This window comes from Tachypleus tridentatus, chromosome 9 (genome assembly GCF_004210375.1).
Source record: "Tachypleus tridentatus isolate NWPU-2018 chromosome 9, ASM421037v1, whole genome shotgun sequence".
Lineage (NCBI taxonomy): Eukaryota > Metazoa > Arthropoda > Merostomata > Xiphosura > Limulidae > Tachypleus > Tachypleus tridentatus.
This window is the reverse complement of record NC_134833.1, coordinates 46,865,752-46,891,111: the sequence shown is the minus strand read 5'-3', so window position 1 is coordinate 46,891,111 and position 25,360 is coordinate 46,865,752. Positions and strand designations below refer to the sequence as shown.

General features: G+C 32.1%; 1 protein-coding gene across 1 annotated transcript in view; it reads left to right on the top strand.

Annotated features, from left to right (window-relative positions):
* Positions 1–25,360, top strand: part of LOC143225195 (protein turtle-like) — a 106,268-nt gene that overhangs the window by 49,584 nt on the left and 31,324 nt on the right. Inside the window, exons 3-7 of the mRNA XM_076454178.1 lie at positions 11,960–12,070; positions 14,121–14,324; positions 17,845–18,153; positions 19,674–19,964; positions 21,618–21,905. Of these exons, the coding sequence (XP_076310293.1) occupies positions 11,960–12,070; positions 14,121–14,324; positions 17,845–18,153; positions 19,674–19,964; positions 21,618–21,905 (1,203 nt within the window). The remainder of the gene's footprint in view (positions 1–11,959; positions 12,071–14,120; positions 14,325–17,844; positions 18,154–19,673; positions 19,965–21,617; positions 21,906–25,360) is intronic.

Below are 25,360 nucleotides of genomic sequence, written 5' to 3'. Positions count from 1 at the left end.
CATTGGATTAGTTTTGCAAGAATTTCAAGGCAAATTAAACCAAATGTTTTGTATAAATAAATATTAAGTGACGGTGATGGTCGACCACAGTTATTATTTAACTGTATCACTTTATGTTTTCATCATTATTATGGCTGATATAAATTTTATTTTTTGTTCATCTTACAATTTATTTAGTGTGATATTTCAGCTTAGAAGAACAATTAATTTTAATCACTCCGGGATGAAACGTTTGCAACACCCAAAATGCTTTCGAACTTCTGGGTTATTTTTAGATGTTTATATTAGTTTGAAATTTTGACAGTATCCACTGCTAGAGGAAATAGCCCTGTGTCTGTCGAATAGGGAAGTTAAAGGTAATTTTCCTTTGCGATCTTATTTTTCTGGCAACTGGCATTATCTTCTGGAGAATATTTATTGTATATTTTAATGAATTTACTTACAAACGGAGGTTTATAGAACACTGTTTGACATCCTGTTTATGATATTATGTGTGGTATGTTAAGTATATAACAAAATTCATGACAGCTTTCATTTGCCTGGAACCAAAAGATAATACTTTCGTATTATGTATACATATTTAGTTATTTTGTTCGTTTTTCTGAGAAACCCACCAGTCCTTTTATATCAACATCGTGAGTCGAATCATTTTATGGTAACTTTGACTTGTATAAATATCATGCATTTTAACTATCGTTCACATATACTGAGTCTTATATTAAGTCGTAGTAGGAACTTTCTCTTTTACGCTGCTAGTTGTAGCTCTAAATATGGGTCACAGTACAAAAATATGGTTAAAATTAATTTACTTAAGATGCGTTCTATGTTTTACCCACAAACTAGCTTTAGATACTACACTTTTAAACTCTGGGTAAATTTCATTTTTCATGATGATGAGAAACCTACTTGAAATGAAAATGTAACCTTTGTAAACCTGAAGATGACCTAAGAAGGTCTAAACATTGTTCTGTACTTTATTTTAATTAAAGTTTTAATACACATAGCAGCCGTCTTATAAATTCCATTTTGTATTCTATGGTATCCATGAGCTATTTTTTAGGTTCGGCTTTTTAATACTTTGTGCAAAATATGTTTTGTAGTATAAAGTACTTATAAACTGTATTGAGCTCCTGCGTTCTAATACTTAATGTGAAACCACTTTGTATTGTACGGTAGTATGAACCATTTAGGGTCTCTTTTTCAAGTTGATCGTACATGATTATAATTCATTATGCTTGTCGTAAAGCATAGATGTTGTGTTTTTTAACACTGCATTTTTTTATCTTATTAGGCCAGCTGGGGTACAACAAACAGAATAGTGATAATGACACTATTTGTATAACCCATTTGCTACAACAAAAAATATTGTGCTGTGATAGCCTTGCAAGTCTGATGAGCTGTGGATTTGGCGAAACGCGTCATCGGCGTGGATGTGAGGAAAATTGTACAGTTGGAATACCATTATTAGATGGTTTTCTAAATCCTGAAAATATCTTAAAGACTAACGAAAGAATGCATGTAAAAAATATAGTAGGTGTAATACTAGTACATTAAGCTAAGTATAGTTTGTTATAATCATATTTACAGCCTGAAAAAGCATAAAACTATCCCAGTCGTTGCTATAACAACTGTTCTAAAGACTTCTGTATCGGTTGTGTACCTGGTGATCTTTGGATTGAACTAAATATCTTTGTAATGAATATGGCAAACATAATATAGTTGGAATAGTATTAGTATACATTCTTCTAGCTACTGAAAATTTTTAAAAGACAATACAAGGAAAATAATATTTTAGAATATATAATAGATCCATTAACAATATCTTATGGCAAGCATAATTAATTATCTTTAGGTTCTGTTTTTAATAATTTGCTTAAAATCTGTTTGCGTTAAGCTGTAGTACTCGTGAACCATATTTAGTTCCTACTATTTATTAGCTTTACGTTCAGTTTTCCAAAATTTATTTAAACCGTGTATAATATAAAGTGATGCAGTGCCTTGCAAAAGTATTCATCCATCCTGTCAAGTTTCCGCATTTTAATGACACCTGAGCTTGAAATCATGAAACTTTATATTTCGAAAGTTAAAATAAAAAAGTTAAAACATGATGAAAGTTATACTTTCAAAAAAAAAATTAAAATTCTTAACTGCATAAATATTTACCCCCATGTTACAGCAACCTAAAATCAGTCCAGGTGCAAAAGATTAATTTGAATGATCACAAAGTTAGTGTAATGGTCTCTGTCTTTGTGTAATCACAATGGTTTAACTTGATTTCAGAGTAAATGGATATGTTCAAGCCACAACTCACATAGTGATATGACAAACCAACCATGAAGACCAGGGAGCTTTACGAACAAGTCAGGGAAAAGTGGTAAAGAAGCAGATATCAGGAGAAGGTTACTGGAAAATTTCAAAGTCGCTGATTGTCCCTTTGAGTACGATGGAGAATATCATTAAGATGTGGTACTTACTTTGTACCATCCAGTCAGTACCCAAGCAGAAAACTGGTTACAGATGCCACTGTGAGGCCAACAGTGACTTTAAAAAATGTACAAAGTTCCTTGTCAGAGATTATCAGTGCTCATGCATTGATAATATCGCGAACCCTACATAAATCTGTCCTATGTAGGTGAGTAGCTAGAAATAAACCAATAATGAAAATGAACCGTCTTAAATGACATATTGAGTTTGCGACCAAGCATATAAATGATACTGCAGACATGTGGTAGAATGTTTTATGATCAGACAAGACAAAAATTAAGCTTTCTGGTGAATATTCAAAGTATTTAGTCTTGTGCAAGTCGAACATAATACATCATCCAGTCGACACCGTCTCAACTGTTAAGTCATAGTGATGACAGCATTATTTTATTTCGATGCTTCTCATCATTAGATACTGGGAAGCTTGTAAAAACTGAGAGGAAGACGGAAGGGATAAAGTGCAAACGAATTCTACCTAATTGACTCAGCTAGTGATATAGACTGGGTCGAAAACTCACATTTCAATAGGACAATAACCCAAAGCGAAAGGCACAAGTTATACTGGAGTGGTTTTCAAAAAGGAAAAAAATAAAGCTCCTGGTTCAGTTAAAGTCCTAAGTTGAATTTATTAAACAAATATGTGGCAAGACATGAATACTGCAGTCCGTCAACGATGTGAATGAACATGTCAGAATTAGAGCAATTTTGCTAGGAAGAATGAGCAAAAATTACACAACCCCATTGCACAAAGCTGGTGAAATCTATTTAAAAAAAGACTCACAGCTGTAACTGCTGCCAAAGAGACTTCCACCAAGTACTGATAGAGGGTGATGAATACTTAGGCAATCAGCAAATTTTATTTTATATAATATTCTTTGCAGGTTTTTGTTACATTCAACCTTCTTCCAACATAATAGTGTTTAGTTTGATTATTAGAGTTTTTAATAAAAACAAGTTATTTAAAAAAGTTTGTATTTCTTCAAAATATGACATTATTGGTAGTGGTGACCACTTTAACAAGGCACTGTCGATCGAAAAATTAACACAGTGCGTGGAATAAATATTTCACATCCATATATCACTCACTAGCTTAGAAAAAAGATTGCGCAATCTCTACAGCTGTCGATCTTTCAACCAGTCAATGGACCAGCTGTGTTATAATCAATTGTTTATCCCATGATCTCAGTGATTCTTTTTTCAATCTATCCAAATTATTGATAAACTGTCATCATTTCCATTTTTGCAAATCATCACAGCAGGAAAACTGCTCTTCTACTGGTAATTCTTCATCCAACTTCTCTCACAGAGTCGGATGAATGCTGTATGTTTCTTTTTCGCTCATCACTGAATCGATATTAGACCAGCTAGAACCAACTTCCTTATGCAATTCCAGCATTTACTATAGCAAAACTCATTCACCAAGAATAAACGTGCATTACATTTCTTTTTTTTTTCACTGTTTGTTTTGGTGTGTTTTGCCCATTTCATGATGAGTAAATTAAAGTGTATCAGTTATTATAGTATTCAATCCTTCACAAATACCTGCAGAAATACTTAAAGTTCGAACATCAGATGATTTATAAACCAGTTGGTTAGATGCTCATCATACTATATTTCATCTGGAGTAAAATGTAAAGTACATAACTGTCAGTCAGTTGAGAATGAAATATATATTTTCATCACACTAACATATATTACAATTTGACAAAAAGTGGCTACTGAATATGACTATTTAGTTGATGTAGATCTCTCTAGATGCTCTATATTATATTATTCATTGTTAAGTGAATATCTCTATGATACAATGTGTTAACATGTAAATAAAAGGATAAGATATGACGTGCGAGGTAATGAAATTAATTACTATTAGTTAATACTGATTACTGCATCCATTTTTGACAGACTACCGGCTATATTTAAGATATAGGGTAACGCTCTCGAATGGAGGACCTAGAATTTTCTGTTAGAGGTTACTCTGTTAAGAAGAGTTTTTCTTTGGGCAACATATACGGTACAATATTTACCTCGTGTAGAGGTAGGTGACAAGAATAAATGTTTCTTCACATTACATGCAATGTGAAATACTATTTTGTTATGTAATTATTCAAAGTTCTGCCTTATAGCTTTGAAGATTGTTTGTTTGTTTTTTGAATTTCGCACAAAGCTACTCGAGGGCTATCTGTGCTAGCCCTCCCTAATTTAGCAGTGTAAGACTAGAGGGAAAGCAGCTAGTCATCACCACCCACCGCCAACTCTTGGGCTACTCTTTTACCAACGAATAGTGGGATTGACCGTCACATTATAACGCCCCACGGCTGAAAGGGCGAGCATGTTTGGCGCGAAGGGGATGCGAACCCACGACCCTCAGATTACGAGTCGCACGCCTTAACACGCTTGGTCATGCCGGGCCTAGCTTTGAAGATAATAGCTACATAACAGATTCTATACGACATCTTGAACGTATACAACAACAGCACGATGTGCCATTCTGCACTTTTATCTGACAATACACATCTCACGTGCTACATATATTACATTTTACACTTTTTGGTGGTCACTTTTCATCTTGATGCATGGCAATTAGCACACAAGCTGTCTGATACCTTTAGGCACTCTTCCTAAAGCTCCTGATTTGTCACTTATGGTGCCCATCGAAACACATAATTATCACCAGTTATTTAGTACACTGCTGCAACTGGTTAGCCATCAGCACTGTATAGTCCAGGCAAGCATGATCTCACTGCCTGCTGTCTTCAGTTGTGGTGTACCACAAATTGAACTCTCATAGCAGCCCTATCCTTCAAGCAGTTGTGATAATGTTTTATAATTATATAACTGCAAACAGCTCCATCTTTGTTGTTTAATAGTGTTGTTCGGAAACAGGTGACATATAGTTTGCATATCTGATTATATAATTCCATTTTTCTTTATGCCTCCCAGTAGCACAGCGCTTTGTCTACGAACTCACACAGTGAGAAACCGGGTTTCGATACCCGTGGTGGACAAAGCACAGATAACCCGTTGTATATATTTGTACTTATTTCTAAACAAACAAACAAACCCTTTCCTATACATCTTGTATCTGTGATGAAAACACTCCAGTTGTACAATCACTCTCATCTGTCTGATGGATTGATGGGTAGACCTGGTGAGAATAAACAAAGCTGTTCATTAACCAAAGCATGCCTCATGAAATTCAACATACAAATAAAAATACTTACCCGCCTTAGTGAGTATAGTCACTCGTCTGGCTATATTCAAAACTTTGTTTACAAATAAACTATAACATTAGGTGAAACGAAGGAAGTTATAGACAATATTTTTATGTGGAGCTGAAGCCAGTTCCTGATCACAAAATCATTCATAGACTCAGTGTACACTCCGATACTTCCAATTATGTGTCTTCGAATATCAATTTCAGTATTTTATAAACTTCAGTTTCTCATCAGTGACTTAAAGTGTGTGAACGAAGACTGATGGCCACCGAAGTAGTAATAAGATTAAACATTGACAAAGCAAGATGAGTAGCCACACAGCTTGTACTGCTGTTATTATATTGTTTCCACATATGAATACACAGCTTCTAGAATACCCCAGGTCTGATAGTGAGGATAGTGCTAGTGATATCAAATTCATGCATAAAGCTGAACACTGTGATTGGATCAAGGATGTTAGGGATGTGTTTTTAAGACTAGATAGTTCATGGAGACACAGAACAGTGAAAGATGATCACTATGTGATCATAGATGGCATGTGTCTAATGAAACAACCAATATTGTCAACACTGGAAGTCAATAGATAAAGAGCATTTCTACTATTTAATATCAGAAAAATAAAGAAACAATAATACTTCGTTCAATTCAAAGAAAACTTTGCAAGCGGTATTTGTTGCCATTTAATAAGTGTAATACACCTTGTGCATTTGAAAAGCTGATGGATTTTACACTCACAGGACTGAAGTAAGAGATATGTCTCATTAAAGTGTATAATCCATCAGCTTTTCAAATGCACGAGGTGTATTACACTTATTAAATGGCAACAAATACCGCTTGCAAAGTTTTCTTTGAATTGAACGAAGTATTATTGTTTCTTTATTTTTCTGATATTAAATAGTAGAAATGCTCTTTATCTATTGACTTCCAGTGTTGACAATATTGGTTGTTTCATTAGACACATGCCATCTATGATCACATAGTGATCATCTTTCACTGTTCTGTGTCTCCATGAACTATCTAGTCTTAAAAACACATCCCTAACATCCTTGATCCAATCACAGTGTTCAGCTTTATGCATGAATTTGATATCACTAGCACTATCCTCACTATCAGACCTGGGGTATTCTAGAAGCTGTGTATTCATATGTGGAAACAATATAATAACAGCAGTACAAGCTGTGTGGCTACTCATCTTGCTTTGTCAATGTTTAATCTTATTACTACTTCGGTGGCCATTCTAGTTTGGAGTTGAATAGATTAACGTCTGTGATTACGCTGTACATCTATTTGGTACTGTACTAAAACTTGACGTAAAGGTTACTGAAGCATGTTATAGGCAGACAACAGGCATTGTTATTATTACTCCAGAAGTGGTGATAAATCAATAGACTGCTTCTTTAATACACCACAGGGTGTCACTTTTATCCTCAATACTATCATCATTTTGAAAGGCACACTTGCTATCAACTATTATGAAGCCCAATGTGTTTTGAAAAAAAAAAAACACACGAAAAAACATTTTTTATAGAACTGCAATTCAACTGTTAAAATATAGCAGTGGCTAGCAATACCTATAGTATATCCATCTTTAACGCTTCAATATCTGAATCTAGATTCAAGAAAACAACATTCATGTGTCGGTGACTTGGTCAGGAAAAAGCTATTAACATCTTTGTTTACTTACTTCTTGCATGCCATCATTTACGAGAACAATGTTACTGTGACTTGCTAAGGTGGTTGTTTTATGGTATATGAAAAGGTTGATTCACTAGATCATCTCACGGCAATGCATTGTTACTTAAACCAATCATCATAACATTTGGTGTAAGCTCACTACTGTTTCTACCAAAGATGGTGACATGTGCCATCTTATGTAACATCAATCATGCCATAATTTTGCGATTACGAAATATAAGCATGTGCAGTAAGAATTGTATCCAAGAAAAAACCTTACATGCGCATTAAGCACTTGACAACAACCAATCTGATTGCAGCAGAGAGCTACAGAGCTCAGTGAACAAATCATTGCAAATGCTATATGAATGAAAGAATAACAACAAAAGACGGTTGTAAATATACTTTATTACCATTTTGTACAATAAAATTAAAATATTGAAGATAAAAAAAGTTAAAAACCGTATACAAGTTAGAGTGTTATCTCTTTAGTTTAGTTTTATAAAATACGGTGTATGTACAAGTGACCTTACACATTTCACTGTCAACAATTATTGTTCTTTTGTATTATTCCAGAAATTGTATTTTAAGAAGTATTATTACAATAAAGATATTAATTTGACTGCAAGTATTTTACAGGTCTCTGCTACTCTGAACTAATCTATTGCACTTGTATTTTTCAATTTATTGGTCTTCTTGCATCTGTAATAATAACATTGGTTTAATTGTTCTTGAACTTCATCCGTATCCAGTAGGCCACGCCCAGCTTCTGTTATTGGAAATGAATGACATATGGTTATGTGGAATAACATTATAGTACATAGTTCTGGAAAAAATATTCAATCTGTATAGAGAGTGAGGTTGTTAAATCTTTGAATAAGATCAATGAAGTAAGAGTGAAATCAATGCTACAAAGGAAGAATATTTTATTATTAGTATGGGTTTCTTTTTCAAGCGCAAGACTGAACAATGAGCTTGTTTTCTGTGTTATGTCTGCCACCTAGATAGAATCCAGAATTTTCAAGATTATAAGTACGGTCTTGCTGGAGACGGGGATTTACTGAAATAAACCAGTTTTGTTGTCTAAAGTTAAGCACAAAGCAACACGATAGGCTATCTGTGCTCTGGTCACCACGGGTGTCGAAAAACGTTTTCTAGAGTTATATGTATGCAGACACACAGCTGTGCCACTGAAGGCAATAAACTTGTGAATTTGTTGTAAATTATAATTATATTAGTTACTTTGGGAGTTAATGTTTTTTTTCTAAGTCACTATAGCACAATTAGTTTATGAAAGTAAAAATAATATCTTACTTTTAAACAAGTGTGTGTGTGTGTTTTCTTATAGCAAAGACTCATCGGGCTGTCATTTGTGTCCACCAAAGGGAATAGAACCTTTTATTTTAGCGTTATAAATCCGTAGACTTATCGTTGTATCACCAGGGGAAAATTTAAACCAGAAAATGCATACTTTATGTATTTTATAAAATACCTATTATATGTGTATTGAATGAAAAAGTTAGTGTTTTCGTCATTGAAAATTATATGATTTACACAAAATATCAATTGCAATATCAGAAAACGATAACAGAATTATTTGAAATATTAACTTATTAAAGAAGCAGTATTACTGTTTCAAAATATATAAAAATTAAGTTTTGACAAATTTAGTTCAATATTTCATTCATGGTCAGGTATGGCCTGGTGGTTAAGGCTCTCGACTCATCATTCGAAGGTCGCAGGTTCGAATCCCCGTCGCATCAAACGTGCTCGTCCTTTCAACCGTGAGGGCATTATAATGTGACGATCAATCCCATTATTCGTTGATTAAAGAGTAGCCCAAGAGTTAGCGGTGGGCGGTAATGACTAACTGCCCTTTCTCTTGTCTTACACTGCTAAATCATGAACGGCTAGCGCAGATATCACTCGAGTAACTTTGTGTAAAGTTCAAAAACAAACAATCGTTCATAGATCACGCAGATTCATGGATAAAAGATAAATTTCGTAACATCCTGTTTTTAAAGTAATGTGTATAAATAATGTGCAAATATTGTCACAGTGTCGCCTGTAGGTTAACATACTAGACTGTGAATCCGAATGTCTGTGGTTTGCGTCCTGTCTTAGCAAAATTGGGAAAAATAGCGCCACATGTGTTTGGGTTATAGGCGAGTCATAAGAGCGATATTTAATTCCTAGTTAGCTGGCGGTAGGTACTAGATTAGGTTCAGCTAGCACAGATATCAATGTGAATATATCTACAGCATACGAAGCTTCATCGGAACCGTATTATAAGTGAACAGATAGTTTGATATTTGTATTTTCTTATGAGATAATACAGATTTTCATAATAAAAAACTATAGACTTTAGAAGGTTTAACAAAAATAATACTAAGTTAGGTGCTTTAGAAATTAAAATATTAAAGTAAACTTATTCCCAAGTTGGAACCCGCTAAAATCAGGGGTTCAATTCCTCTCGGTGGGCTCAGCAGATAGCCCGATGTTGCTTTGCTCTAAGAAAACACAAAAACACAATAAATATTTGTCATGTTTTTACCATTTCAATTCCATATTTATGATCACAGTTAATGGGTCCAGCATTTTTCGAACCCATTTAACACAAAAGTACAAATACTTATAAGTCAAACGATTTCGAAAGGTGGAACTTTATTCATTGGTAAAGTAAAGACAATAAATGTATTCCCATATAAAAGAATTTCGATACTAAATAATTAAAAACACGTTATTTTAAATTTTTATCGTGAAAATATGAAAATCGAGTAGAGGGACGAATCTTTAGCGTCTGGCCTTTTCTGTTATCAAACATAAATTCCATGATTTGCTGAAGGAAATATGGAGAAAATGGGTAGCTGTGATAAATTATTTGAAATTTATCTATGCATACACTTGACAGCTCTTTTTTTCTTTCGCCATTTTATCTTTCTACGAAGGGAATAATTTTGAAATGTGCAATGTTTTAGATTATCTCACGTCAGAACTTCACATCCGTTCTCAGAGATACATTTTCAGAGAACTACATTAATAACTAATGTCATTGTGGTGAAATGTGATCCAGTGTTTGATATACAGAAACAAACATACAAGTACAATAAAAGTTAGAAATAAACTCGAAAATAAACTATTGCTTTGGAAAAAAATACATTGTTGAAAATTATACAGACAAAATGCAAACATTTTCACTTTTTGCAATAACTATTGCTTCCTCTTAGTATAATTTAGAATAAAAATACTGCGTGTGATAATGTACATATATGTTATAACGGTTTTATTTTAATACCAACTATGACAAACAATGTTTAAATAAAGGCAGTTATAAATTGGTAAAACCGTATATTTTGTATTAATATTTGAATGGAAATTTTATATTATATTATTATAGTAAAACACACTACCTTCTATTAAAGTAAGATAATCCTTGATAATGTTGTTGTATTACATATACAAATAAAATTTAATTTCGTAACTATGTACACTGATTTTTAGCACACAGACTCTGTTCTACCTCACAGAGTTCTTGTTAAAAGTGCGAATAAAATACATAATTGCATTTGCATTGGGGTTTTAATCACTACCCTAACAATTACCATAACTGTGAATATTTTTTTTAAAGTAGGAATAAGCAGGAATTTAAAACAGGAATAAAAACAATGACTTTGTTTGGAACAAACCTACGCAGGATTATGTGTGCTTTGCCCACCACGAGTATCAAAAGCCCGTTCCTTTCGGGAGTAGTCCACAGACTTACTATTGTGCTGTGAGGGGCAAAATAACATAAATACCAGTTTAAAAAAAAAGCGTAATGTAATAAGTGTAAATTGTATACAACACTAGAAAGTTGCTCAAGAAGCCATGTTTCTACGAATATAGCACTATTTGTCATAATGCCTTACAACTTAGGAAAACATAGATCTTTTTAACATTTTATTTTACATAGATTTATAAATTATTGCAAAATCTAAAATGATTTATTTTTAAGTTTATCTCGTAATTCTCAAGTATTTAACGAATTATGAATTAATTTTAACTCACGCATACTTGTCATACATGTGTATAGAGTTAAATGGAGTACAACGCTAAAATAATTATACAATAAACAATACATTTAAACAGGAACCTTCACCAAAATTACTTGACGTGTTTCAATGTTCCCACACCACCATCTTCAGGACAACAAGTTGAAATTTGGTCGTCTTTTATATTACTTAACCATTTACAAACTTCTAAGCATCGTAACCTAAAAACAACTAAAGCAACTTTGCCAAATTTTATCCACAAAACTCAAGCAAACGTTTGCCGTGAAGAAAAAGTACGATCATTAAAAACACATACATACATACATACATACATATATATATATATATACAAACATCTGTTGTTTGTTTTGTTTTAAGTTGAGCACTAAGGAAAGCAATAAGCTATTTGTGTTCTTTCCACCACGGGTATTGAAACCGGGATTCTAGTATTGTAAGAGCGCAAACATACTGATTTGCCATTAGAGGGACATTTATTGAAAGAAACAGATTTGTTGGTTTGTAGCAACAATCATGTTACTCATGTTTTGTTTGCAGTTCCTCCAGACAAGCCAGTAGTAACCGATGTAAATGGACAAGTCCTGGAGAGCCTTGTGGGACCATACAATGAAGGACAAAATCTGACACTTCTGTGTAAGACTAGGGGAGGTACGTATATAGCCATAGCCGGATATCAGATTAAAATTAAAAACTCAGATGTCACACTGAGCAAATCATAACATTTTCACTTGTTTTTAATTTTTACACTTACGTACTTCATATAATTCGACGTAGCACATTACTAGGACGGTAATTTCCTTTCTTTATAGATTTGAGAAGGAGATAAGGTCGTAATTGTTCAAAAAGCAGAAACAAATATTACTGTGAAATATATGTAATAGTACGTAAATATGCTATGCTTATGTAGACACATGATTGCAGTTTTAACAGTATTATAAATGCCTCGTGATAATCATATATTCCTTTCAAGACTAACTAGTTATGTAGTTAGTAGCGACAAAAATTCTTTTGATTATTTACGATTATACAGTATATAATATTTAATGTTATTTCAAATCGAGCTTTGAGCTAAATTTTTTTAAAATAAATACTTTCGGTTCATTCCAGTACTCTTTACATTATTAAAATATAATGAGGTTTAATACACATTTTCAGCTTTTGGCAGTCATGTGTTTCAATTTATTAATTATACATTTTTTTATTGTTCTTAGCTGATAATTTTAGAACTAGCAATAAATAAATATTATGCTTGGTTGTATCATAAATATATGAATGATATTGCGTAAGTAACATAATACGAAGAATAGTTCGGTACAACTAGTACTTAATAATATTATGATATTCTTCCAATATTTCTTTTGTATGAAAATTAGTTATTCAGCTAACTACAAGTCAAATTAAACTTTAAACTCCTCGTTATAATTTGACCGTCTCTAAAGTATTAGCTAAGTAAGAATATGGGATTGTGTTAACTGTTGCAACTCTGAGAGATGGCAATGTACTAACATAATACTATTATTATTTATATTATACGTCAGGCAACAGAATCGAAATTCCATGAGAAGTAATGATCTCTTAGCTGAAAATTCTTACTGTTATTTACTAAATTTTTTATCAATTTTTATTGCTCTGATGACACATTTAAATTAATTGTTACGTTTGTCTCAATTCATAAATAGATAAACTGTAAATTTCCAGCTTCATTAAATTATTTATTTTACTTAAAGCAAAAAAAAAAGATAGAAAAAAGTGCTTGAAAAAATTATTATAGTAACATTTCTGTATATAAATGCAAATGTTTTTGGTTCAAACTTAGAGAACTCAAAAATCTATTGTCTTTACTGTCTCATGTAAAAGTTATTTATTTCAGGGACATATTACTATTATTATTTACTATTCTTGGATAATAAACTTTTATTGTAGGCTCTAGTGGAAACAAAATTATTAAAAAAAATATATTATGTTTTGTATATACGTGAACACATATGAAATTTTATTGTGAATATTCACTTAACACCTGTTACATGCAAGGTAGTTAAAACCCCCCTTTTTTTTAAATATCGTCTCAGTTAAGTAGTTCCATATGCAAAACTTGAGTTATTTTTATTACATAAATACTATTACATTTGGAATCTATTTAAATAACTAAGGTAACAAATTAGAACAGTAATCGTCTTCGATGATCTAGTTAATGTCGTTGTCTAATGTATTAAAAGCAGCTTCTAACGAAGAACTGCACGACTTAATAAATGCATCTAGTCCCTTGAGTTTAACTTAATTTACAACAGTTATTGAATAAAATTATGAAAGTTGTCATGTTAAAATAGAACCCCTAATTGATGGAATTAAGTTAAAATAAGAGGATTGTACGTGTTAAAAGGAATACATCATTTATTCACGATCACGGTCTCGTCAGTAAAGACATCATCGTGAATAAGTGATGTGTTTGTGAAACATAGTATTAATTTTCCTCAATTCTGTCATTATGGAATTTCACCAAGTACCGAAGGTTTCAAATATCACTTATTTGTACTTTATATATATATATACTTAACATTTAAATGAATAACTTAATGTTTAATGAAGCCACGTAAGAGATTTACAAGCATTCATGGACCATCATGAATATGTTTGTTTCAGCATACATATGACAGGTACTGTTAATTTTGTAGTTGAGGCTGAATCAGCACTTTTTCAGGTAAACCTCTGCCGTCTGTATTTTGGTGGAGAGAGTCGGTGCTTTTGGATAATACGTCCGAGATCATCACAAAAGACATAGTACAAAACACCATGGTGATACCAAAGTTGGAACGTCAGCACTTAATGGCAACTTTCTCCTGCCAAGCATTGAACAACAATCAGTCTTTACCCCGGACATCGACCGTTACAGTGGACATGAATTGTAAGAGAAGATACGTTTCGTTATTAATTTATTAAGGGCGTAGTCAAGAAAGAGCACTGAACTGTTTGTACTTAGCTTGTACATTAGTATAAGATAACTAGCACTTTTAAAATGTTATAAATATCAAAGCTTTATACAATATTTTCAGTATCAGTTCTTTGAATGTGATGTTTATTAGATTAGTTCTGTTGTTTTTTTCATTAATAATAAACAGTAGAAGATGTTACTTAAAACGTTATGTTGGACATTCATACACTGCATGACAAACTTCTCTTGGTGTTTAACCTCAATTTCTTTTTCTATTTTTTGCACAACTATATTATTTTCTATGTATTGCTATTCGTTTGTTTGTAGATGGTTGATGTAGTTCAAAACAATAGGTGGCCCGGGATGGCCAAGCGTGTTAAGGCGTGCGACTCGTAATCTGAAGGTCGCGGGTTCGCATCCCCGTCGCGCCAAACAGGCTCGCCCTTTTAGTCCTGCGGGCATAATAATGTGACGGTCAATCCCACTATTCGTTGGTAAAAGAGTAGCCCAAGAGTTGGCAGTGGGTGGTGATGACTAGCTGCCTTCCCTCTAGTCTCACACTGCTAAATTAGGGACGGCTAGCACAGATAGTCCTCGAGTAGCTTTGTGCGAAATTCAGAAAACACACACACACACTTTTGATCCAACGTGATGGTATTAGATATATTTGATCCAACATAATGGTAATAGATATATTTCGTAATTCTACTTATACAAAATAACGATTTACTACTTACATACAATCGGTCTGTTTGTGTTAAGCATAAACCACTATCATTGGTTATCCGTACTCTAACCACCGCAGGTATAGTAATTCAACTATTTGCGTCATAATATCACAAGTTTACCACTGGCTACGAGTAAATAACATCATGTAAGGGAACACAAATCAAAGAGTTTCTTCGTATAATTGAAAATGTGTTTTATTATATATTCTCCATAAGTCACTTATCATGAATGTAAATATTCTTTGGTATCTAAATAAACTTTATCGAAAATCTGTGTTTTTACGCTTACAATCTGTGAATTTTTAGATTTGTTTCCACCAAATCTGGCACGTGTCTTAGTTTTCCCAAGGTGTAATACAGAAATCATTGTTCTGATCTGTCTCACCTATATGTCATCCCACAGAAGGCTTGAACTGTCTTTAGCTATTATATATTTGTATTTGTTCGAGGACGCCGTATCGTCAAATCACAATGTTTCTCACAGTATACGTACTTATGTGAGACTGTGTATCTCACAATTTACGTACTTGTATAAACCACGGTATATTTCATATTGTACATCTGATATAACCTACGGTGTATCTCAGAGTATATGTACTTATATAAAACTCAATGTGTGCACTCTGCATAGAATATGAATCCTAGGGCTTATGAATCAACATCGCCGCAAAAACACGCTCTGCATTTGGCGCCATGAGGGCTTTATAAGAGTCATCATCAAATCACTCTCTTCGTTCAGAGAAGAGTAGCCCAAGAATTAGCGATGGGTAATTTTTATTTACTGCCTTGTATATGGACTACTAAACGCATAAAAATAATCAAAAGTTTTTCCTCAGTAGCCATTTGGATGCACCTGCATATAAAGAGAATTTGTTTATTCTAAGGTACATTCCTAAATAAGTAGCATTTGTAAAATTCAAAGCGTGTCTTATTAATCACGATAAATAATATTATATTCAACTATATAAACAGTCAACATTTCATACCGCAATATTAATTATACTGAAACTGTCACCAATAAAGAATAACGACTATTTATCGTTCCAATTTTGGTTTAAAATGTTCTTAGTAAAGGAATATTGATAATGTAAAAGATAAAGTCATTCTTATATGCATGTAATAAAAATTAAACGACTTAATTTCTAGTAACGCATACTACTCTAGTCAATATTGTGTATAATGTCATTTTTTTTCTACGTTGGTATCATTTTTGTTTCTAATTCACACTGGTAATTATGACATTTTATGAAAGTTCGATAAAAGACTTAACAGAAATGCGTTTCCTTTATGAAAACTATATCCTAGGCTATTTAGCACATTATTCCACTATTTTTAGCAGTTTATGACATGATAGAAATCCTACTAATTTGTAGAATCAAATGTTTGTATAAACCAGTTCAAAAGATAAGAGTTCATGTTTCGAAACATTATTATTCACTTGTTTGCGATAACTAAATTCTCTATAGTCTATAAATATGTAATTGAATTCACCGATTACCTCTTTCAATATGTATTTGTAATCTCATCATGTTGAGTATTTCGTCAGAAATGTAGATTCACTTGTCTGAAATTGGTTGTTATGGTATATGATGCACTTTTATTAGTTTCTTTGTTCACTTTATGTCATATCGCATAAATATTTGATGCCATTACAGAATATATCAGTTCTCATATGTCGAAACAAGAAATAACAACAAAAACAACATGAGACAGAAGACTCGACGATAGTTAAGAACAGAATTCACTTACTGTCTTAAATATCTGTTTCTCAAATGTTTATGCTTTCGATTTTATTATCGAAAATAATAAGTTGCATTTCGGAAACAGTTAGTAGATTGTTAAAAAAACAGTTTATATAAGAACGTATTATGTCATTTTAAGATGATTTTCCAGACAAATTATCACAAATATATTTGAAACTGATATCGATTTCGCAAATGGATATAAAACAGTGTAGAAGATATACTTGTTTTTCTTCAGTGTTCTTAATGGCTTTCTATATTATTTATGAATTTGTATTTAGCGGTTGAATCTTATGTTTTGTTTCTTAGTATCTTCTACGTTTAGCTGATGTAAACAGCTAAATTCCCTAGTCTTTTCTAGACATAATTCGTTAAACACACATAAATATTAACGGTATAGTATTTTTGGAAAAGTAAAATGTAACAACTTTAGTTTTCAGAGATATAAGGGGCTATCAAAATTTAAGTGCAAAATTCACTTCCGAAAGTAGTTGTTTAAAATTATTGGTACATAGAAAACTATTAAATGGTGTTTTAAATAGTAAATAAACAAACAAACAAACAACTTAATACAATTGTTGAATAAAAGTGATAATTAAGTAGCGTGCATAAGAATTATGTATATATATATATATTTGCAAGAGGGAGTTATGAGTTATTGTATTATGGAGAAGGAACATTACTTTAAAGAGATTACATCATTTCTTTAACAACATCAGTGAACTCTAATAATCTAAATTGTTTTATTATCTCAATCGGTCTTGTTACAAATGTTACTTTATGGATTGTGAGAAACAACATTTACATTTAAATACTAAATCAGTAGCTTACAGTACGTAGTTTCTTACCTTCTTATGATAAGCTATTTTTTATTCAATTTTACGATTTATAAAACCAGATCAAGTTACACTTCAAATTACTCTATATTTTCAAGAAATATATAGTTTAAACCTGAAAGTTAAGAGTTATTTTTATTTTCGCAGGCTAAACTAGAATAATCATTATGACTTTTACATTTTATAGTTAGACCTATAGCTGTGCAAGTCCTAGACAAAGATCGTCCCCTCTCTGCAGAAAAGTCAACACAGCTTAGATGTCAAGCTGTTGGATCAAGACCACCTGCGAAAATAAGTTGGTGGAAAGGGAGCCAGCAGCTAAAAAGTACCAGAACTCTGACTTCACCTGACCCAACCGCCAACGGAAACATAAGTGTTAGTGTCCTAACAATCAAGCCTACCAATGATGACAACGGTAAATACTTATCCTGTCGAGCAGAAAATCCTTTGATTCCAAGAAGTGCCATAGAAGATGGCTGGAAGCTGGACGTTCATTGTAAGTATATGTTATTTTGTAGTAACAAACGTCTATCTATTATGTATGTTGAAATACACACACAAAAAACAGCATATATTTACAGTCGATTTTTACATATTTACATCTAAGAAATAAAAAAGTAGCAATAGGTACAGAAATAGAAATTAGAATAGCAAGATGTGGGTTCTCTAGTCCACAACTTCCCATATCTATACTTGCTTACAGACAGTTGTGGAAAGGTGACTGCTCTCTCAAGTAAAGAAGAAAAAATTAATTGAAATAAAAATAAGTTACTGTCATTTGTGGGTAAGTAAGATGAAAACTTACCTCTTGAAGTTAGTTTATTAGCTCCCAATAGGGTAGAAAGACGCTAACTGACAGCACAGCAAACGAACTATACCAGCATGAAGCGTCCCATTCAGCTACCCAAACAAACTAGTAAAGCTCTGAACCACCACCCATTCACCAAGTCTACTGTGACTATCATGTTCTAAACAAACATTTATATGCAGCAAGCTGTACATCCGCATAAAGTAGTGCCAAGCTGTTAAATGACATTATTCATAACTAAAAGTAGTTATTAGAAAACTTTAGTAAAATTTATCTAATTTTTATTTCTTTATATTTTTAATACATTCTTATATTTGTCACAGAATAATTTAATAATTTTATTTAAGTTTTTTATTAAATCCATTAACTATTAATTTTTGTATCACTATTTCAACATTGCTGTTAAAATATTTTAATTTATTACAAATTTTGCAGCCTCTGAATAATTGCAAAATTATAATGCTTATAACAGAAGGGTATTTATGATATATTACTATTACAAGAAGGTAAACCATAAATTGGAAAGACAAAATATTTTCTTTTATCAAAAATATTTACATAGATATATTTATCAATTATTTTAATTTATAAATCTAAATAGTATACTACTGTATTAGATACTGAACTGTTTTCAATTTCTAATTCTACTGGATAAACAGTGTTAATAACATTATTTATTTTAGATACATTATAGTTTGTACCCTGGGATCTTTTCAATTAGTACAATGTTTTTTTTAAATTTATTTCTGTCTCGGCTTGTTTTTTAAGTTATAACAAACTAATATAATTAGTCAGAGGTTTGTATTTCCTTATGATTTTGCCTATTTAACTTCATTAAAATGTATTCACTTTCACTAATATATATATATACACACACATACATACGTGCCTGTCTGTATTTAATAACAAAAATAGTTTTGTTCGCGTTTAGAAAGTGATAATACATATTTTAATAATTTTCAATGGTGGAAAGTGTGAGTGTTTAACCAAGTTGGCGTATATAATATCATGTATATTGGAATTAGTAATTCGGACTTTTAAAAAGATTAGTTATGATATACCTTAGTGTATTTCACTCATAACTTTCTTTAGACAACGAAATATGAAATTTAATTCTGATTCCTAAGAAAGTTCTATATATGAAAGTTATATGCGAAAGTTTTTAAATGCATATATTAATTATGAATTTTCATATCGTGAACATGTAGTTATTCCACAAATGTCACTTCGTCTTGGAAGTAAACTTCGTCACAGCCATATTCAGGAAGGTTATGATGTTTACTTCGAATGCAATGTTCGGGCGTATCCTTCAGCGACAGATATAAGTTGGCATTTCGAAGGCCGTGAACTTCAGACCAATACATCCGCAGGTGTGATTATCAGCAACCAGTCCCTAGTTCTCCAAAAAGTTGAGCGATCAAGTAGAGGTCGCTACACTTGCCTAGCGACGAACAGCGAAGGCCAAGGAGAAAGCAATTCAGTATTTCTGAGAGTTCAATGTAGGTGTAATTTTATAATAAAGATTGATCTATCTACATAAATAATAATTTAATAAAGCTAGTCTAATACACAGTTAAAAGTGTTCTCTTGTGAAGCAAAAATTTAAAAGAAATTGTGTAAGAAAAACTGACTTAACATAGAATCTAAGAAATGGATAACTAAATATCTTAAAAACTTACGAAAGTAACGAAATGTGTATCTGCATTGTAATTAAATTATACAAAACAGTTGTATTTATAAATAAAACAATGATTAAAGGGAAAGTTAACGTTTTAGTATTTTCTTTGAAATAACGAGTACGTGATAAAAGACAGCTAATTTCAAGAACGTACTTAAGGCACCAGTTATGCAACTTTTATTTTCCTTTCTTTCTAACTCTCTGTTTCATCAATCTAACATCAACGTGATTACTTATAATTACTATAAGTTATCACGGTTGTTTTTAACTATTTCTGCTCATAAGTGTTCAAAAACGTTTCGTGACCGTTGATCGAAATCTTAACCTTCAGAACAGAGAATAATAATTCCATCTTGTGTAATATTAGACCAATTAGAGAAGTTCAGACAATGCAAATTACTTTGATTAATGCTAGTAGATTAATTTAGTTTGTTGCATTAAATCAATAATGTTAATCTATAGATTTGTCATTACAATATAGCCTGTAATCTATACATTAAACTACAAATATCATATACACAAGAATATTATAGATATTTCTGTAATATCAGTGATATATGTAATTCTTACAATAATTATGTATCTTTTAAAATGCTAGAAATGCAAAGCTATTTATATACGATTAAACATACATTTTAAGAATGTAATAAGTTATTTTAAAATTCACTTGTTAGTTAGACATCCTTTAATTAATCATTTATACGTCAGGCAACATTTAAATAAATGTATTTGAATCGAATGAGGCTATTTTTAATGTATTCTATTTTTCTCCTTGTAATAATATAATAAACTAAAGTGGTATGATTATTATTTATCTAAGAAATTAAAACAAACACCTAATAAATAATAAGTGACGTATATATGACTCTAAAAATTAAAAGCTCCAAAGTCGATTTCATCACAAGTAAATATTGTTTTAATCCTTAAGTCTGAATACAACCTTCTTTATGGAGAGTAGTTTTCAGATTCTTGTATTTTATATATCAACATCTAATTTTAATAAAACAATTTTTGACACAATTTAAAATGATGAATTATATTTCAATATAATACATAAAGTAAGTCTGCTTAAACTTTGTCTCGAAAAAATGGATTTATGCATCAGTTGATTCATAAATAGCTATTACATAAATTATTATTTTTACTGATGAATATTATTCACCAGATGTTTATCGTTTATTATATATTTTCCTAAGATTTATTTGATATGAAAGAGGAAGATGCTAGATGCATGAGTATATGGTGTTAAAGGTATAGAGTAGCTAAAAATGGGATATAAAAGAAAATTTATCAAATACGTCGACATTTCATGAGGGTAATTATTTAAATACTAAGTGAGCGATTTTACATGTAAAGATAAATACATATCGTATGTAAAATCAGGATCGCATCATGACTGTCAGCATATAATTCTATATTTTATGTTCTATAATAATATTATTTGATTTACTGGCTGGCTATACTATTCTTAAAGATGCCCCTCGGTGTGAAATGAACCAGAAATTTATATATGGAGCAGCTGTGAATGAGGCTGTACGAATATCCTGTAACTTGGACGCTGACCCAACGGATATCCAATTTGAATGGAAAATGAATAACAGCCGAGAGGTGATGGACATTATTAATTTTGTAAACAATGGAACTACAAGTTATGCTACTATTATTCCAAGGAATCAAAATGATTATGGATTACTCAGTTGCTGGGGTACGAACACTGCAGGGGTACAAAAAATTCCTTGCATATTTAGTATAATCCCTGCTGGTAAGTTCTATTATTTTGTCAATATAATTACAGATTAAGATATCAGTTTATGTCTTTCTAACCTGTTTGTAAGAAGTATACTTAGCTTTCTTCTCGTGTTGAGTAGTGTGTTTGTTTTTTGGAATTTCGCACAAAGCTACTCGAGGACTATCTGTGCTAGCCCTCCCTAATTTAGCAGTGTAAGACTAGAGGGAAGGCAGCTAGTCATCATCACCCACCGCCAACTCTTGGGCTACTCTTTTACCAACGAATAGTGGGATTGACCGTCACGTTATACACCCCCACGGCTGGGAGGACGAGCATGTTTAGCGCGACGCGGGCGCGAACCCGCGACCCTCGGATTACGAGTCGCACGCCTTACGCGCTCGGCCAGTGGTGAGTAGTACAATTTACATTTTAATTCAACACATTGTATATATTTTTTTCTTTAACTACACACCACCAAACAAGTAACTAATCTTATATCTACAGTAATAAACTATAGTGAAATAGATTCGATGTAATACAATATAAATTAATAGAAGCAAAGTCTTTCCAGTACATGATTTTCAAACATTCTGTCAGAATGTCCAAGTAATGTACTATGGCAACATAATACTAGCAAGACAGTTTTCATCTAGTTAATTGTAATATATTTAGCATGAATCTTATTTAGAGAAAATCAGTTGATCCTGCACACAAACATGTCAATTAAAGGAAATAGTTTAATCAAATAAGATATTACCACTCTTTCATAGCTTGACAGTTATTGCCAACAGAATTAGGTGTCTCAATCTTGTAATATACTTTGACGAGGTCTCCGGGCTTGTTTGAAATAAATTCAACGTGGTGGAATGTTATATATTGTTTGTGCACTTCTCTTGTATGTTTTTGTCATAGATCGTACGTAGAAAACATTAAATACTATAAAATGGCACTTTACTAATTTTCTTTTACTACAGTTAGTATTAGTTTCAAACTGCCTTATGGAATTCTTAACTTTTAAGTAGTTTGATAGTTTATTTAATCAGCATATTATCATTCTTATTTCTTCGGTAATTTAATAACGTGTCGAATCAACACAGTGTCATACTAAGATTTTCACTAATTTGACAATATACAGGGTGTTCGGAAAGTCACTGTGCACTTATATATTTATCAACAGACATGTTTCAATATAAAATACAGGAGGTAAATATGAATGACAATCATAAACAATGTTGAAAGTGACCCCCATTGGCATCAATACAGGCTTGGATCCTTCTTATTCTGTTTCTAAACACCGCTATCAGTTGCTGGCTTGAAATAGACTGAATAAAATATGATTACAAAACTGCACAGTGACTTTCCGAACACCCTGTATAAAATCAACATAGTATAATTCTTAATTATTCGGTAGATTAATAGTGTATGGAACCAACTGAATGTCCATCTTAGATTTTCACTAATTTGATAATATATAAAAACAACTCAGTCTCATTCTTAAATCTAGAGCTGTTTTATAGTGTATTTATCCACCTCAGTCAATTATTTTTGTACTTTGATAGTGTATCTAACAAACTAATGCCATTTGTACCTCTTCGGTAGTTCATATAATCAACTGATTATCATTCTCAAGTCTTCAGTAGTTTAGTAGTACACATACCTAACTCTAAACCATTTATAATTCTTCAGTAGTTTAATAATATATTTAACCAACTCAGTATCGTTCATTAGTCTTCATTGGTTTGTCGACCATATAACAAACTCAGTGTCATTTTTAACATTTCAATAGTTTGGTTGTTTATCTAATCAACACATTATCATTCTTAAATCTAGAGCTTTTTAACAGTGTGTTTAACCATTTTAAGTTCATTCTTAACTCTTCCATACTTTAATAGTGTTTGTAAAAACTCAATTATTTTTACTTCTTTAGTAGTTTAATAGTAGTTTTATAATAAACTAAATGTCGTTCTCAATTCGTCAGTAGTTTATACAGCAAACTGAGTATAATTTGAGCAATTTAACTGTTTATCTAACCAACTGAGGGTAATTTGTGTTTTTTGTTGAGTTATAAATATAGCACAAGTTATCGTTTTCGATATAATACATCACATCTTCCTTTTGTCATCATAACCACCTGTCAAAGAATATTTAGTCATTAATTTTTGACGTAAGTTGGATAAACTAAAATATCATGTAATCTCTGGGAAATATGATATTTCGTAGAGATCTAATACAGTATTAAGTAATACCTCTAAGAAATCTAAAGCTCACAAGGTAATCTACAATGTTCATTGAATTCCAATGTTATGAAAAGCTTGCCATTCTGTATAAATACAATCAAGCAAATAAAATTTACAAGATTTTCATTATGTGTTTTAATATATCCAACGGGACATTATTGTTTAATAATTGCTGTGAAACACATTGATCTCTTGACAGTTTTTTTTTATTCCAAATTTAAAACATAGTTACAGTTTGAGAATCCCGGTAAGAAAGAGTTCTACTAATTTAAAATCTACTTTGGTTTAGCAGTCACCAAACACTTTAGGTCTAATTAGTGCTGCTCATCCGCAATTCCACTGATTCTAAGAAGGTTATCTAATGCGATGTCAGTATAACATTTTGTTCAAAAATACAACATTATACTTGACCAGCTCTCACGTTTACAAAAAGACAAGTCCGGCATGACCAGGTGGTTAGGGCGCTTAACTCCCAGCTTGAGAGTAGCGGATACAAATCCCCGTCACACCAACCATGCTCGCATTTTCAGCCGTGTGAGCGTTGTAGTGTGACGGTCAATCCCGGTATTCGTTTGTAAAAGAGTAACCCAGGAGATGGAGGTGGGTGGTGATGACTAGTTGCTTTCCTTCTATTTATAGATTGCTAAACAAACAATATCCCTGGTGAGTTGTCTTTTTTATTGTTTGCTTGTTTGTTTTTGAATTTCGCACAAAACTAAACGACGGCTATCTGCGCTACCCGTCCCTAATTTAACAGTGTAAGACTAAACGGAAGGCAGCTAGTCATCACCACCCACCGCCAACTCTTGGGCTACTTTTTTACCAACGAATAGTGGGATTGACCGTCACATTATAACGCCCCCACGGCTGGGAGGTCGAACATGTTCGGCGCGACGGGTATGCGAACCCGCGACCCTCAGATTACGAGTCGCACGCCTTAACACGCTTGGCCATGCCGGGCCTACCAGGGATATACTATACATATTATTTTACACAGCAAGATACCTAACTAATAGATGGAAACTGTCACTTATTTTTTTTGGAATGACATCCATAAAACGAAACAGTTCTTTTATTTTTACGTTACATTTTAACACATATATAATTTAATAAACTTCGCCTAGGATTGAAACTAACTTTTGACATTTTGCGACTGTACATTATTACATTAGTTGTCTCAACACATATCAGCCAACAATTTATTATGTCTGAGTTATATTACAATAAATAATAACATGTTATATTTGTTAT